The 16,263-nt window shown below is 42.5% G+C and overlaps 1 protein-coding gene across 1 annotated transcript in view; it reads right to left on the bottom strand.

Moving 5' to 3' along the window:
* EPB41L5 (erythrocyte membrane protein band 4.1 like 5) overlaps positions 1 to 16,263 on the bottom strand; it is a 59,867-nt gene that overhangs the window by 13,905 nt on the left and 29,699 nt on the right. Inside the window, exons 17-19 of the mRNA XM_081206534.1 lie at positions 7,204 to 7,376; positions 6,752 to 6,840; positions 2,463 to 2,591 (exon numbers count right to left, since the gene is read on the bottom strand). Of these exons, the coding sequence (XP_081062660.1) occupies positions 2,463 to 2,591; positions 6,752 to 6,840; positions 7,204 to 7,376 (391 nt within the window). The remainder of the gene's footprint in view (positions 1 to 2,462; positions 2,592 to 6,751; positions 6,841 to 7,203; positions 7,377 to 16,263) is intronic.

Raw genomic sequence — 16,263 nt, 5'->3', positions numbered from 1 at the left:
GCCAACGCTTTCTGCCAGCACGTTCCGGGGGTTTGACTCGGACGAGGACCCGATACGAGACGCCCGTTCCCCGGAGGGGTCACCCTCGGGATCTGCCTCAGAACCCTCGTATTGGTGGGACGATAGACCAGAGGAGCAGTGGCGCAGGAAGTGGCAGGAAGGTCCAGGACGAGCAACGCCGCCAGGAGGAAGTGAGGGAGAAACGGACATGGACGTTTTCGGGGACGACCCTGGTTTCGAGCACGGCGGCACAGAGATGGAAGCGGAGGTGACCGTCGTCGACGAGAGCAGGGAGGAAGACCCGAGAGACTTCAGATGGAGGCCCGCCACGGGAAGCGAACGATATCCGACGTTCGTCCCTTTGCAACAGCAGCACCCAGCTCCAGCACCGGAAGGAGGGGAGGGGGGAATGGGGGGCTTCGAGGGGGGGATGGATGTCAGGGGTTTAGGAGCAGAGGCAAGGCCAAGGGAGGAAACAGAGAGCGAAGGGGAGGAGGCAGAAGAAAAGATGAGTGATGACGACGACCCGAGATCTCCTAGTCTTTCCAGTGAATCAGAGGATTCACAGAAAGGAGCACCAGTGGCCAGGGCAAGGGGGGAGTCTAGGGGGGCACCCCAGGAAGATAGAGCCAGAGGGGACTCAGGGGAGAGCAGTTGGAAATCGGGACCAGCGTCACCGCCAGGGAGCAGGGAAGAAGGAGGGAGCCAGGGGGCAAGCGCTGGCAGCTCACCACAGGAGGGAGGGCATGAGTCAGGAGTGGCCACACCTCCATCGGGGAGCGAAGAAATGGTTAAGAGGAAAGTGGAAGGCTGGGCGCGCGCGCCAAGTTCAAATGCAGAGGAAGGCGGCGCAGTAAGCAGCCCGGAAAGGGAACCAGGTCCTAAAGCCCGGCGCAAGGAGGCAGGAGGGTCCGGGTCAGCGTCAGAAGAATCCAGGAAGGAAGAAACCCCGGGGGGTAGAGGGACCCAGAGGAGGACAGTCAGGCGGAAAAGGTGGAGCAGGGCTAGGATATTAAGTTGGTGCACAAGGGGCGGAGACTCAGACGGAGCTTCGCCGATCTAGCCATTAGACGTAGAGTTGCAAGTAGCAGCTTGAGAATGGAAACTGTAACTCAATAAAGACTTTTACTTAATGACCGCTGGCTAGCGTGATCCTCTGTGAGCTAGGATCTTGAAGCAGCTCTGACAGCAACGTATACCAATACATATTTATTTTAAAATTTAAACACCACCTTTGCATCTTATTAGGCTTTCTAAAGTGGTTTACAATACAAAATAAGTATAATACTAAGCTCCACAATAAAAGGAAGAAAGACAAAAAACAAAACAAAAACAAAACACCAACCACACAGCAAGGTCAAAATAGTTGCATCAAAAACAGGCAGATACAAATCACTCACTCCCCATAGCTATCTCCAAATGCCGATTAACAAAAGTTATTACACTTTCAAAACCAGCAGGGAGCCAGGCTGCAGAGAACGGATACTGAGATAGAAAACCATACTGTATCTTGTAGCCTGCTTAGCATTCAGAGATATCTCACTTTGATGCTTCTGTATAGCATGAGCACTTCAAGTATGACCCCAAGTACTTATTCGTATTCAATCACTTGTGATCTGAAAGTCAAGTTGGGCTCTGAATCCTACAGTGTGCCTGTTAAATATAATTTCCTGAGTAATATTAAACTTTGGAATATTAAAGCTTTGGAAATGAGAATTAGAGAATGCAGCAACTTTTTATGTGGCAGCATCTGTGACTTATAAGGTCCAATTATGACAAGGGGACAGAGAGCTTGAACCATCAGATTTTCAGGAAACTATTTTAACATTTAACATTGTAACTACAGCAAATGCGCATCATCGACTCCAGTCAAAATGTTTATTTAATAAAGAAAGAAAGGTATTCCACAGCTCTTTTTGTTATCAGTAATTACATCTTTCTGCCCCAAAGCAAAGTACGGTCAGGTGAAGCCTATAGATCAGATAGACATTTTATTCTGCGAGGGTATTTTTTATCAAGAGGGAAAATAAGAAGAATGAGCAAGAACAAATCTTCCAACTTGCAGATTTTGCAAGACTTTTAGAATGGAGGGGAGCAGCAAAGAAGAAAAATTCTACACTACCATGTGGAAAGGTGTGAGGGGCCAAAGGACGGTTCTCTCATGCTAAATAAAAAAAAAAAAGCCACCACTTGCTGAGAAAAAGGTTTGCATGCCATCTGCAATGGAAAGCTCTGCTCATCAATATTCTATGAGAGCCACAGACAGAAAGTGGGAGGGCGCAAGACGACAGAGATTAGTTTCACCCTCAGGATTTTCTTAGCCTTCCAAAAACTGGAGCCACAAAAAATATCTGCATACCAGGCACAAGGAATATTAGCAAGATCTAAGTAACTCAAAGAAAATACTGCAGAAATGTGCATTTACTGATCACAATGGCAAATGCTTGGATTACAACACTTACCTTGTTCACTGCCTCGGCCTGGGCCTTCAGAATGTTGCTCTTGATGTCTGGAGGCAGCCGTACAGAGGCACTCACTGGGCTCTCAATGGCATTGTTGAGACATTTCTCTGTCAGCTTCACCACCTCCTGCTACAAAGTGACAGAGGTGCATTAATTAGCAGCATCTCTCTAGGGAGAATCTAGGTAGATTAATAGCCACCGGGAGCAGCATAGAGGACACACAAACGGGGGTCACAAAACCAGAACCTGTAAATAATTAAGCTTCAAACAGACAAGCAGGACTGAATACAGTATACTGGAGAAAATCCTGTGCAATCAGAGATGTGTGGTTTCAAAAGCAGTATATACAATTTGGAGCATTTTGCAAAAGCTCTGACTAGGAACAAGGTCTGCTTGCTAATGTTTTGGAACACACACTGTATTAAGAAACCAGAGCCAAACCGGAGGGGCACATGCTCATTAACACATGCTTATTAGTGTAGGTATACAACTGGGATAAAAAGGGAAACACAGAGAGTGAGTATGGTATAGTGGTTAGAGTGTTGAACCTGGGAGACCAGGGTTAAATCCTTTCTCAGCCATGAAACTCACTGGGTGATCTTGGGCCAGTCACAGTCTCTCAGGCTAACCTACCTAAGGGTTGTTGTGCGGATAAAATAGGGAGAAAGAACTGTATATGCTGCCTTGAGCTCCTTGGGAGCAAAGGTGGGATAAAGTATTGATAAATAAACAAAATAAAAGGTACTGGGGCCAGGGTCAGGGGGGAAATTTTTGATTCCCATAAACTTTGTAAATGCTTGTAGCAAAAAGTAATTTTCCAATTTTACCTCCACATTAAAAATCCATTTCCTGTTAAGATACTATTTTATCCAAATGAGCTCCCTCCTCTTCTCCTTCCTCTTCCTTGTTGATGTCCAAATGGGGAGAGGCAATATTATTTTTGCCTCTCTGGTTTCTTTCTGCCTTCCAAGCAGAATTATAGTGATTTGTAGAGACAATGGTTGCTGAGCAAAGTCCAGATTATTTAATCTGTCTGCTGTTGTATTTAATCTTCCAAGAGTTGAATTTCGATAGAACAATTACCCCCTCCCCTGTAGAATGCCCTTAAAAGTGAACTCATCCACAAAGGGTTCCAGAGAGAAAGCAGGACTCAGAAGAGCTGACTTGGTCCCAGCAGCAGCAGAGTCGTTCTGATGTGCTTCTCCAGCTGTGGGTGTGTTTATGGAGTTTAGTCATGTTTTCAAGCCACTTTTTTCCACCTACTGCTCAGTATCTATCTTACAAAATACCAATTTTTAAAAAATCACTAATGAAGTTTTATTTGCATTGTTCCCTGCATTCCAGAAACTCAAGAAACTGGAATGCCTGTGCATTTAGAAATTAATTGCTCCCTTCAGTGCCAGCACGATTGTCTAGATCTTGGCACTGCCAACCTTGCAAGCTTCCAGTCCAGCAAGTTGCCAAAAACAACAGCAACTCTCTTGTAAGAATAGGGCCATTCATACTACAGTTTCAAACATGAAACAGGGAGATTATTTTCCAACAAAATATTTCACTGCCGTCCTAACGCAAGAAAATAAATGCTGGCAAACTGAATTTTAAACTATTTGCATCATCAGTTTATGAAAGGAATCTGAAGGTATTTCAGAATGCCATTTGGGGGGAAGTTATGGGACCCACTGCAGTGAAATAAAACCTCTACAGCTAAATAGAGAGCCAATGGTTTGTGGTTCTCATCTTGTTGCTGAGCTTGTTGGAAGGTCTGTCCTCCCACAAGACTTCAGCATTATCCCTACATTATGCTATCATAAGTAATAGTAAAATATTAAACCATTTTGAGAAGTCCAGAAAATTAGCAAGTTTTAGCCCTCGGGTACAATTGCTTATTTGCTATATGAATATTTTGTACATAAGGAGGGTTAAGGTTAGTGTGGGAAGGAAATAAGTTGAGCAGTGAGGGACAGACGCTACAAATGGCTGTGGAGCCACCCCCAGCCTATGGAAAAAGGTACAAAATGAAATAAAACATACAAGCATTTCTGCAAAAAACTTTTCTAAAAAGTTTAAAAGCTACAATTAAGTTAGGCCACATCTGCATTATTGTATATGAGCATTAAATTCACAATTTTGTAAGCATTTGAAACGGCAGCGAGTAACACAGGGTTCCCTGTGTTACTTTGTGCTTCTGGGTGCAAAGGAAATGATGATTTATAAAGCTTAAATGAGTTGCACCTTCACTGAGGAAAAGAAAACATAACTTGGCACTCTTAAAAGAATCCATTTAATGGTAACAAAACAGGTTAACTACATGGTGATCTGTTCTGGATTTAAGGGTTCCCTGCATAGGATAGTCTGATATTGAAAAATCCACACATCAGTTATGCAAAGGCAGCTATAACCCTCCACACTTTTAAATCACAGTGTAAGACTCCCTTACACAGAACCTAGTTTATGCAAGTACCAACATGCACAAAATCATTAGTTCTATTCATATGGCATTTGTTTGTTAATATAAACTGAATACATAAGTTGAACAAATAACCTATACTCATGGGGGTCCGCATATTTTTAGTTTAATTATCGTTTGAGACGCCTTCATTTCCTTAATCACTTGAGGTCTTGTTTTCTTCATTTTTTAAAGCTGAAGCACAATAAAAAACAGACTTAGACACTGATCAGGATTGAGTGTGTTTACTTCTGTTTATGAGGAAGAGCCATCAGAAAAGAACCCCAAGGCTAATCTTCTTACAGACTGTGTAATCTTTATAATACACTAGCCATGAACTGTGCACAAGGCAGATGAAAGCCATTGAGGAAAACGTGAGCATTCAGAAGTAACTACTTTTTCCTTGTGAGGTGCTTCAACATAGGCCAGAAAACAGAAACAACCACGAGGACCTGCATGTTCCTCAATACTCTCAGTAAGCTACAATGCTCTGCTACTCCTGCCAACTAAAGAGCGAGCAAAAAAGACCCATTATTGGCTTTTCATCCTGCTTTTCAACCAAAAATTGGCTCCCACGGTGGTCTCACAGCAATTAAATGATTAGAAGGCCATGCAGGATTCTGTCTGCTGTTGTTGAGTTTTAGCTAGATCTAGGAATGATGGAGGAGTAACTAGTCACAGGCTTTCCTTCATTATCACTGCTAGCTAGAAGAAAGAAGATTCTGTGCTGGAGTTGATTCCAAGAACAGTGGAGGAGGAATATGATGTTAGTTTCCCTCTCCCCCATTGATATAATCTGTTTGTTGGTTGCAGAAGGTATGCATGCAGCTGGATGACAAGGGTCACACTAACATGCTTGTTTGTAGACTTAAAGCACCAAAATCCCCACCAAACCAGGCAAAAGAAAAAAGTGTGTTGTGCATTGCTGAAACCCCCAAAGTTTCTGATGGTGATTTGCATGAGCACAGGGAACGAAAAAATATCCCCTGTGTTCCCATGAATTGCTGGCATCTAGTGGACCTTGTCAGCGCATACAGTACAGTGGTGCCTCGCAAGACGAAAAGAATCCATTCTGTGATTCTCTTCGTCTAGCGGTTTTTTCGTCTTGCGAAGCAAGCCCATTGATGGATTAGCGGATTAGCGCTATTAGCGGCTTATCTGCTGATCGGATCAGCTGATAAGTGGCTTAGCAAAAGGGGGGGGGGAGGAAAAAAAAACCAGGAGGAACTCGCAAGACATTGTCGTCTTGCGAAGCAAGCCCATAGGAAATTCGTTTTGCGAAGCACCTCCAAAACGGAAAACTCTTTCGTCTAGCGAGTTTTCTGTCTTGTGAGGCATCCGTCTTGCGGGGCACCACTGTATTTCCTTGATGCTGCTAAGACGGATTGTAGCATGTGAATTATTTTAGAGAACATGACCTGGGCCTCAGAGTGGGAGCAGATGTTCAGCTCCACATCACTCATGGAAATGCACTTGGTTCTTCTGTTTGGTCAGGGAGCCAGTAACCTGGAGTTTCTCTCATGCACTAGCATGGAGACTCCTTGGGGCTGAAATTGTCCTGCAAGAAGCTGTCTGTCTTAGGAGGAAATCTGTTCTCAATTAAAGGAGCTGTATTCCCAACAAGATATGGTGCCAACTGCTACCTCTCAGACTGTAAACCAGTCTAGGTTATTCAGGAAGATCCCAGAGAATTTCTATCATATTCACACATGCATCTAGTCAGCTTTTACAAGGGTTTTCCAAAAACAGAATATAGGCAGGGCTAAAGAGCAGGAAAGTAACAAATTTCACTGAAACCTAAACTTTACACTCAGTAACTTTGGGAGGAATGAACACTCAGTACCTGTTTATTGATGTTTATGTTGGACTGGGAAACCAGCAAAGGGTTGAGTTCTGCTTCCAGCCGCTTGAATTTCAATGATGCATCCTCACCTGCTCAAATAGAGATAGGATATAAGTCAACCTAAGACTGGAATGGTGCTCTGAAAATCTTTTGTCATTTATGTCAATTATTAAAACCAGGATTACACTTTCCTGTAATTTATCTGTTTTTTTTAACATCGTCTGTGCAACCATACTTATTATTGCATATGCACCAGCTGGAAGCATCTGGAAATCCTGTTTTGTTAAGAACTGCGGTCTGTTGGGAGGTTAGGAAGGATCACAATTCTTGTTGAACGTTAAAGCGTTCCAGATACTTTCCAGATACACATCAGATACTTTGCAGTATCACAGACAAGTAAGCAGGTATTTTAAATGTCCCAGTAACTCCCATTCTACCAGGCATTTCCTTACCAAGAGGATCCGCCTTGTCGGAGGGTTGCTCCTTTGTGCCAAGAGGAGTGAAGCCAAGCCCTGTTTGTTCCAAAGCTTCAGCTGACCCTCCGGCAGGAGGAAAATCAGTAGTATTGTCAATACAAGTTTCCAACAATTCCTTGTTATCCAGTAAATCAACGATCAGGGGCACACTACATGGGATATGATAAGGAAACAAGGTTTTAGGCACAAACAATTCAAAGCAAGTTTCTGCAGCAAGGGTGGGGAACTTTAGGCCTAGGAGCCTCTTGATGCAGCCCTCAGGACAACCCACACCGTTTTTGATCTAGGCCCTCCCTAAGTCCTTTTGCTTTGCTGGAATGAAGTCCTTGAACTGAGACGATGCCTCTTACTTGCCTGGATAGAGAGATGAGTGCTCAGAAACCTCTGAATTATGCATGACTAGAAAAGAGAAGGGTCATATCCATTCACCTATGGCTCTGCCCCATCCACCATGCAGCCCCCCCCCCAAAGTTGCCAACAAGGAAATGTGGTGTTCAAGCTGAAAAAGGTTCCCTCCTTCTGCTGTGTGCTATGCAAGCACAACTGCAGGGCTCCTTAAGCTCCTACCCAGCACTAAAAAATAAAAAACCCACAAAGTGTATGGATTGGTCAAGCATTTGCATATGCTTTTAAAGATTTATGTAAGCTACCTTGAGGGCTTTTTGCTCAAGGCAGAGCATAATCCTTTAAATAAATATCATAACACCGTGCTATCTATGATTGAGACCCTCTCAGATATTATACAATTATTTTCTAGAATGTGAACCATCTTGTGGTACCCACCTTTTCCTGTTAGGCAAACCACGAACACCTAAGCAAGTGATTATTTGCATTTTTAAACAAAGCACACAAATTTGGCAACCACTGGTGTGTGCTTTTCCTGATCTGCAATGAAGCTGGCATGCTAATAATGCAGATGCTTTTTCACAGTTGCTTTTAAAAGATCTGGATACAGATGGCAATCTTATGTAATGTATGTTATCCCAAGACGTCCATACGCTTGCACCCTGGAGAGGTCACTTTGGTGCTGCTAACACAGCAAAAACAATGTGGGAGGCAGTAGTTACGAGTTACTGCAGCCACAGCCACAGCTGTGATTCTCTGGCGGTTTGGCTTTGCCCCCAGATGTGCGCTCCATTGTCTTTCAAGATAGACTGATGTCAACAACAACAATTCTAAGAAGCAATAGAATGGAAGTGTTCTGTTCACTCTGTTCATCCTACTTACAATCTTTAGTACACAGCACTTCTCTTTTACTCTTCATGTCACAATAATTATTACGGTAACATCTTTCACTTCCATTTTCCTGCAGCACCCTTCCCAAATACACACGATTAAGCACCACCCTTGCTATAATACCCTCCCCAACCTAGACTGGGAAAACTGCAACCTTTGATTACATTTCATGATGATCATCTCATGAAGTTACCATGTATCAAAGAAAAACCTTCTTCACTGACTCTATTTGGCTGTTCAGTTTCTTCATATGACAAACACCTAAGGAGAGCAAGGAAAAGCTCAAATCTCTACCCCCTGGTGTGGGGAACCTTTGGCTCTTCAGATGTTCCTGAACTACCAGCTGCCACCACCTGTGGTCATTGGTCATGCTTGCAGTTCAGCAATGTCTGGAGGGCCAAAGGTTCCCTACCATCTGTCTCTATGCCCTCTGGTGCATGAGGGCAAACGTTTAAAGCAGGGAGATCCTGTACTCATGGAGTTTCCCCCCATGACTTAGAACTTTCATTATCCAGGGTTTTAAATCTTATGGGAGGCCCAAAAGTACAGAAGGTTCCTATTTCAGAAGCTCATTCTCCAACCTGCAGAAGGTGGGAAAAGAAAATGGACGTGGTTATGCACTGGAAGGGGTGGGCATCTCTGCCATCTTAACTTTTATTTTTAATGGTTGCTTGACCCAGTTTGCCTGAGCATGTTGCAGTGCAGCAGCAAATGTCAGATCCACTCACCTGGTGTAGATCATTATGCATAAATCATCTGTATGTCCCACCCACCCAATTTCTCCACTTTTTTTATAGCACAGAGACTATACATGGCCTACAATCTGTGGGCAAAGGACTTGCAAAAATCAGTAATTGCTGGTATACAAACTAAAGCTGATAAAAAGCACTCCCACCACTTGGGACATCCAGAAGCAAATGCAACTTGTGATCCTGATCTCTAAGAGACTGGAACATTATCCAGAGCAGCTTACTCTGTATGATTCCAAACCCTCTAAGTAACAGGACTGCTATCATGTCTGGTTTAAGTTTGGTTGCCCCCATCCACTTTAGTTCTGACACTAATCACTATTTTCAGAAACACCACTGTTCTGGAATCAAAACATGTAAACAAAAGATGCAGCTAAGTGTCATCAGAATACTGATGACATCCCAACCCAAATCTCTAGTGCAATTCTCACCAAAGCTTTGTGCAATTCTGGGGTGGATAACTTGCAGATCTCAGCCACATTTTATGTAGGTGGGGAGTAGGGAGGGAGGAGACCCAGAGGGTGGAATGGGAAAGAAGTTATCTTCTGTGATGAAGAGAACTGCTGCTCTCCCATAGAAAACAATCTAAGAAGTTAGGCAGCTTTATTGATTTCACTGGTTCTCAACTTCATTTCATTTGTTGATTTTCACAAAATGGAGATTAATACATTACCTTGTAGTGCTGTGGTTCCCGAACTATAGTGCACTCTCCCCGCAAGAGAATGCACAGTATAGTTAACAGGGAGGAGAACATCCTGCAGCCGGCAAAGATACAAAAAGTACTATGCTAACCATAATGGTGTGTGTGAGAGAGGGAACTTCTGACCACATTATCTGCTTTTCATCATGTCCACCATGGCTGGCTGATATTAGGAAATAAAACGAGGTGTGATTTTTCTACTACATTTCTAATACCATGATTGAATTAGTGCCCGGATCCACACATACAAAGAGGTATGCGCCAAAGAGATGGCTGCCAGTGGGTTTTTAAGACTTGGGAGGTACAGTATGTTTAGAATGCACCCTACTTAACAAATGTTGAGAAAGTATTCTGTGCTGTGTGCGCAGGCTTCCATTCAGGATGGGGAAATGATGTGTTGTAGCCTCTAAGGTTCCTATGTTTCACAATGTCTCCCTCTTCCAATCATAATGATGAGCAGTTTGCAAGTGTGTACACAGCCACATCGCTTAAACTGGCCTGGGCAGAAGGCAGGCAAAAGCATCAAGTGATCGCAGCGGGCCGCCCATACTGAGATCCAGAAGATTTTGGGTCAGCTCAGCCCCCTTCCTGGAATGCTCCATTTAGGGATTGTCTGTGGGCTTCCATAAGTAGAGATCCCCCTAACAAAATGGAAGAGGGAGCTCCGCACAGGCAGTGTAACACTGAGGGCAGAGGGTAGCAGGATTTGGGAGAGGGACACCTTTGTCTAATCCAACCCTGCCCTGTGCTCAGGGCAGCATGAGCCTCTTTTTAAGTCTTTTGATACCTCTAGGGGCTGGCAAAAAGTGAGGCTAGTAACTGACTTGGCTTAGATGCCCTGGACTCCTTTTAACGTTTATTTATCTTTAAGTGACTTACAACACCCGTCATATATAGCAAATAACCACAAAGGAAGTGCAGCTTGATAAAGCTGGTTATTTTTCAACTTTTTGTTATTAAGCTTTGTTATTGTTTAACTCCAAGCTTCTCTAATCCATAGCAATCATTGCTATGCATCACCTGACATTTCAATGGAGTGACTACAAATAAACCCTCTACAACCCTTCTAGGTGGTTTAACATTGCATCTATGCAGTGTAAAGTAGAGCTGTGCCAACATCTGTGCCCTCCTAATTTTTCTTTCCTTGCAAAAGAGGCTTCTGTTTTCTTTAGAATTTTGTTGGGGCAGGATTGAACTTAGCTTATTGTTGCAAGTTGGCTTTAGTTTTCTGTGTTTTTCTTTACAGTAAACATTTTTCCAGTGCTCTGCAGCCTCCTAGATGCCTGTGCCTTCAAATTAGAAAAAGCTCTAAGGGATGAATTATCTAATGTCATGGACTTCAAACTGACATGTGGGAAGCTGGGAAGGCTGCAGAACAAATTTTCTCCCAAAGAAGATAAGGGAGGAATGAAGGAGATGTAAATGGCTCATGATTCTCAGCCCCTGAGATTGCAGGGAGGCACCTCTTAGTTTTTGCTGTTACTGCATTGTTGAACTAGCATTTTTGAAGCAGAAGAAAACTGGTCACATGCAGCTACATCATACAACCTGAACTGGTCACAACAATAAGGATACTGGCAAGCCGACATGCTTTTCCAGAAGACACAATTGAACAGGTTTTTGCATTCAAGCAAAACATCTCAGAAAGGCACTCTCAGACAACCTACTTAGAGGTCCTTCAGGTTTCCTTAAAAGCTTTTATTTTTAATATCAAAAGTATAATTCTATTTAATATCCAATTAGGCACATTATTAAAAGTGCAGAAGAACTAAAAAGGAGCAGCCTTCACCTGTCAGTTGCCATCTCCTCTATTTTTTAAAAATATAAAACAGTTAAAAGATCATGTCAAGCATAATTAAACCACTCATGGTAGCTTACTTGAAACGCTTTGAGAACAAAATATAGTTTCTATGGTTAGAATATGCAGCTTTGTTACAACCAAGGAAGCTATTTAAACCTTTCTTCCACTAAGAAAAAACTTAAGGTATTTTCTCTTAAGTGGAAAGAGAAATACCTAGAAAGCTATTCCTTCATATTCAGGTGTTTCATAGGTTAATTATTTTTAAAAGATGTCTTCTCCTGTCCTTCAAAGTTCCAGGGTGTCACGGGGAACAATCAAGGCTTCCTAAAGGTCAAAAGTCCTACAGGTCAGTCACAGAGGTTTGGACACCAGAACCCAAAGCCTGTCTGTATATTCCTGCATTCTTCACATTGCGGTCACGGACAAAGTCACGGTAGTGGTGTCTATCCACTGAGTGGGCCGAGGGTGGGGACCACGCGTTCCATGCACTTCCACCACGTTGACAGCAGTCACCAGCATCATGGGGCCTGGATTGGTTTGGGGAATGGGATGAGGCACAGTTAGTATCTAGACACAAATGAGGAGAGAGAATGGAAGGAGCAAGAGGTAGCTGAGGAAGTGGCAGACTAGCAAGAACAAACTTGTTTAGCAGCAAGCACAACGCGTGGTTTAATGAAATGAAACTGTGGACTGTCAAGTCAAACCCTCCACCGCTGCTACGACGTCATGCTGGTTTCAGGGTGACCAATGCAACAGTTAATTTGAATACTCCCCCACTTTTTCATATGGCATCTACTCCATACAGAAAATGAAATTAGAAATGAATGCAGATACCTATCCAGCCCACTGGCTTATCATGGCTTACTATAATATGAATGGCTATAGATTTGCCTAAATGTGCAGGCTTAACACTATATTCCTTCTTTAAGCAAAATACCTGATAGGCACAGCAGCGTTAAAGGATTTAAATGACACTGTTAAACATTTAGGACAAACATACTATTCTTAACAGAACTACTTTGACGTATCAGAAAATAGTTTTTGAGTCTGAAGCAAAGAAGAATGATGAAGAAGCTCACCATAAACACTGTGGCCCAGTTCGCATGACTAGTTTCTGAACAAGTCAACTTCAAACCATGGATTACGAAGTTTGCGTGTGTAACTAATTGCTGTATTGTTTGTTTTAAACCAGGACCTCTGGTTCATATGCAATGGTAAACAGCAAAGATAACACAGCAGAAGTCCTCATCCTTGTTGCACAAGTGAGGGGAGGGGGAAAATGCAGAAGCCTGACGCTCTGAGCTCAGGAAGGCTTATCCAAATAATGCTTAAACCATGGTTTAACATGGCATGCGAACATGGCCAGGGAAAAACAAGAGTATTTCATGCACATGTTATTCAGAATTAACTGATCTGGATCCTGCTTGCTTGGCATGGTTTCTGCCATTTTTTCTGTGCCCAAATTTCATTTTAGGAAATTGCAAAATCAATCTTCTTAGATATGCACAATTTTCAACATTAACGCAGACACAGTGTGTTAATGAATGAAGCTGTCCTGGACTTGCCCAGTTCTGATTAATGCATGGTCTTGGAAAACCATCTTGTTATGACAGAAAATCTTTAGCGCTTCAGAAAGAGGAAGGGCTAGTTTTTTCTCCTCCGCTCTACTGCTAATTAATGCCTATGAGCATAGCTGGAGTTGCTCCATATTGAAGATATCTTGGACACTTGGTTCCTTAATATTACACATCAAGGAAGTTTGCTTTTTAGCTGGATTCAGAATCACATTCTTTTATGTTCTGAATTCCAAATTTCCTAATAATAAGTATTTTAAAATTAACTGCATTAATGCATCTATAGATCTGAACTTATACACCTACCTATTGGCATAACCACTGATTTTAAAATGGAATGAAGCACTTCCCAAAAGCTTAGTGTGTTCAAAGAAAACTTAGGAAGGCCCATTTTGGATGACAGCAAAAGATAACTATAATGCCTGTGGGGGTTTTGACCAGGAAACTGCCTAAGAATGCAGGAGATTAGTAAAAACCTTTGCTTGGCTTCCTGTCTCCCACACTTACTCCTACTAAATTTGATCAGAACACTTGATTGAATTGAGTGTTGCTGCCAAAGCCAGCTAAGGAAGGCAACTCAACTGAACGAGACTTTTAGAATTCGTAAATCCTTCAATCTAATAATTAGTAACAGTCATAACTATTATTTTCAACAGTACCATGCCACTTTTGGTGCTACTGTATACACGAGGGGAGTTTTCTCAGGGTTTTTTTCTTAGCTAGTTTGAGTATCTGATAGTCTTTGGCTGGTTTCTGGAGTGTGTGGGTGTACGCATGTATATGTGTGCGCTGAATATTTAACCATATTCAAAGCTTGTGCCCTAAAGCCTGTAGTTCTACTGACAGTACAACAACTATCCAATGAAGACTGGGGGAAAGCCTATCAGTATGGTTGTGAGACTGCTACTGATCAACTTTTCCATTTTGGAAAATACAGTATGACAGTTCTGTCTGTTGTAATGTTCCACTAAAATCGCATCACTATGCAATCAAGCAGCATCGCAGGAAGAATATGCACATCAGAGTAAAGGAGATTTGAAAAGCATGCAAGATACCAAGCCTATTGCAAAGAAGCCTTCTTTAGAAGCAATTTCAAATCAAATCAACTCCTGTTTCTTATGTTGAGGATCTGGTTCATTGCCGTATGAATTCAAACACCACCTTTATTTTATGAACAGCTCATCATAATGGCTGCCAGCAATAAATTTCAGGGTTCCAGAGTTTGTGGAAGTCTTTGTATGTACAGCTACACAAGGCCCTACAGGTGTTCACACTGCTAGCCTAGACTAATGTCTATCAGCCTAATGGAGGGTAGGAGTGGAACTTGGAACATCTGGGCAGGTCTGCTCAAGATGGCCCTATTCTTTGTTCTCATGGGAGCTGGTAATCCCTGAAGATGGATCACCAGCACCTGACATCCTAGCCCCACATCTGCTCTGTTCCACTATCAAGGCAGCAACAAACATGTTTAAAATTGAATGTGAATTTGAGAAGACACAGGCTGCTCATTCGCCCCTTAAACACAGAGCAAGATTTCAATAGTGCCTTATGATCAGGAATTAACTTTGACAATCCTGTAAAACCTAAGTGCAAACCTAACTTTGGAGTTTACACTGAATATCCTTGTCTTCACAATCAATAGATTAGGAAGCTCCTCAATAAAAAAATGTGAACTCATAGTAAACTCTCTGAATGGTGTTGCATTGTTTATCCTTTTGAGTGGCACTGTCAGCACTGCAGCTCAAATTATGTCTAAAAATGACATAATGAAACACAGCCACGTTTCCATACATGTAAAGAACCATTCCTTTAAAAATGTTCAGATCCTTTACCAAATTAAGAAGTTCAATGCACCATAGTTCTAACAATTTTGAGCTTAAATAAAAATTCTCTAAAGAAGGCTGATGAAGTGAAAGGAGCAAGACCAAAGCCAAGCTGTGGGACCAGACCAATTAAAAGGGATAAGAGGTTGATGCAGGAAAGCCCCATAGGCAGCATCGAGACATTCAAGTCGCTCTCCTCCAAGCAGAGACACACATTCCATCAATGCATCCAGCTTAATCTCATTCCAAACTTCAGACTGAACGCAACACACTTGACTGACCATACAGCTCCAAACAATTCTTTACTGCTTCCCCTTCCCCTGACCCCTGAGAATAGCAGCACAACCTGTTAAAATGCATACATACATGCCGAGTTCATGTATAACATTAAATCATAGTTAGAAACAAACACCTGTTTAATGTGAACAAGCAGCATACTGGGACAGGATTTTCATGAGTGTCCATTTTACTCCTCTCCCACTGCTGCTGTGCTGTTCCACCATTAAACAAAACCAGATGTTGGCTTAGTGCTGTGCAAGAACCATCACTGGTGGCTTACTATGAGGAGTAAGCCAAAAATGAGCATTTAATGTTTGCATTAAACTAATGTTTTAACATCATCTGTGAACTGGGCCGTACCATGCAGAATAACAAAAATGTAGGCTGCTTGATGAATATTTAATTCTGAAATGGAAGAATGCAGATTTCCCCATAAAATCCCAAGGTGATGTAGGATCTACTCAATATACTGCCCGTATCACATACTGGGCTACTGCTGAAGCGAACTTACACCTGAAGTTCTGAACACATGGTCCATGTTTTCCTCCAAGCGCCCAGAGCCAGTATAGGCACACAGGGCGAGGATAAACAGACAGGTTGTGTGACAAGTTATATCGAACATGCACGTCTGCTACAGTTGAAAAGTTCTCCTTGTGCCACTAAGGTCTGGAATAGACCACTGCAACACATGGATGGAAAAGCTATAATATCCAGGGGTGGGTGGAACAGGAACTATGGTGAAAAACAACCCTTTCTTATCTATTAAGGTTTCTGTAGCTCGTAACAGCTACCGTACTTCCAAAATGGTCCTTTTTTACATAGCAGTGGTATAAGAGTGTGTAGCCCATATGTATATCTAGGGCAACCAACTGTA

This window comes from Podarcis bocagei (genome assembly GCF_964188305.1).
Source record: "Podarcis bocagei genome assembly, chromosome: 1".
NCBI lineage: Eukaryota > Metazoa > Chordata > Lepidosauria > Squamata > Lacertidae > Podarcis > Podarcis bocagei.
The sequence above is the reverse complement of the archived record's forward strand: the minus strand, read 5'-3'. Positions and strand labels throughout refer to the sequence as shown.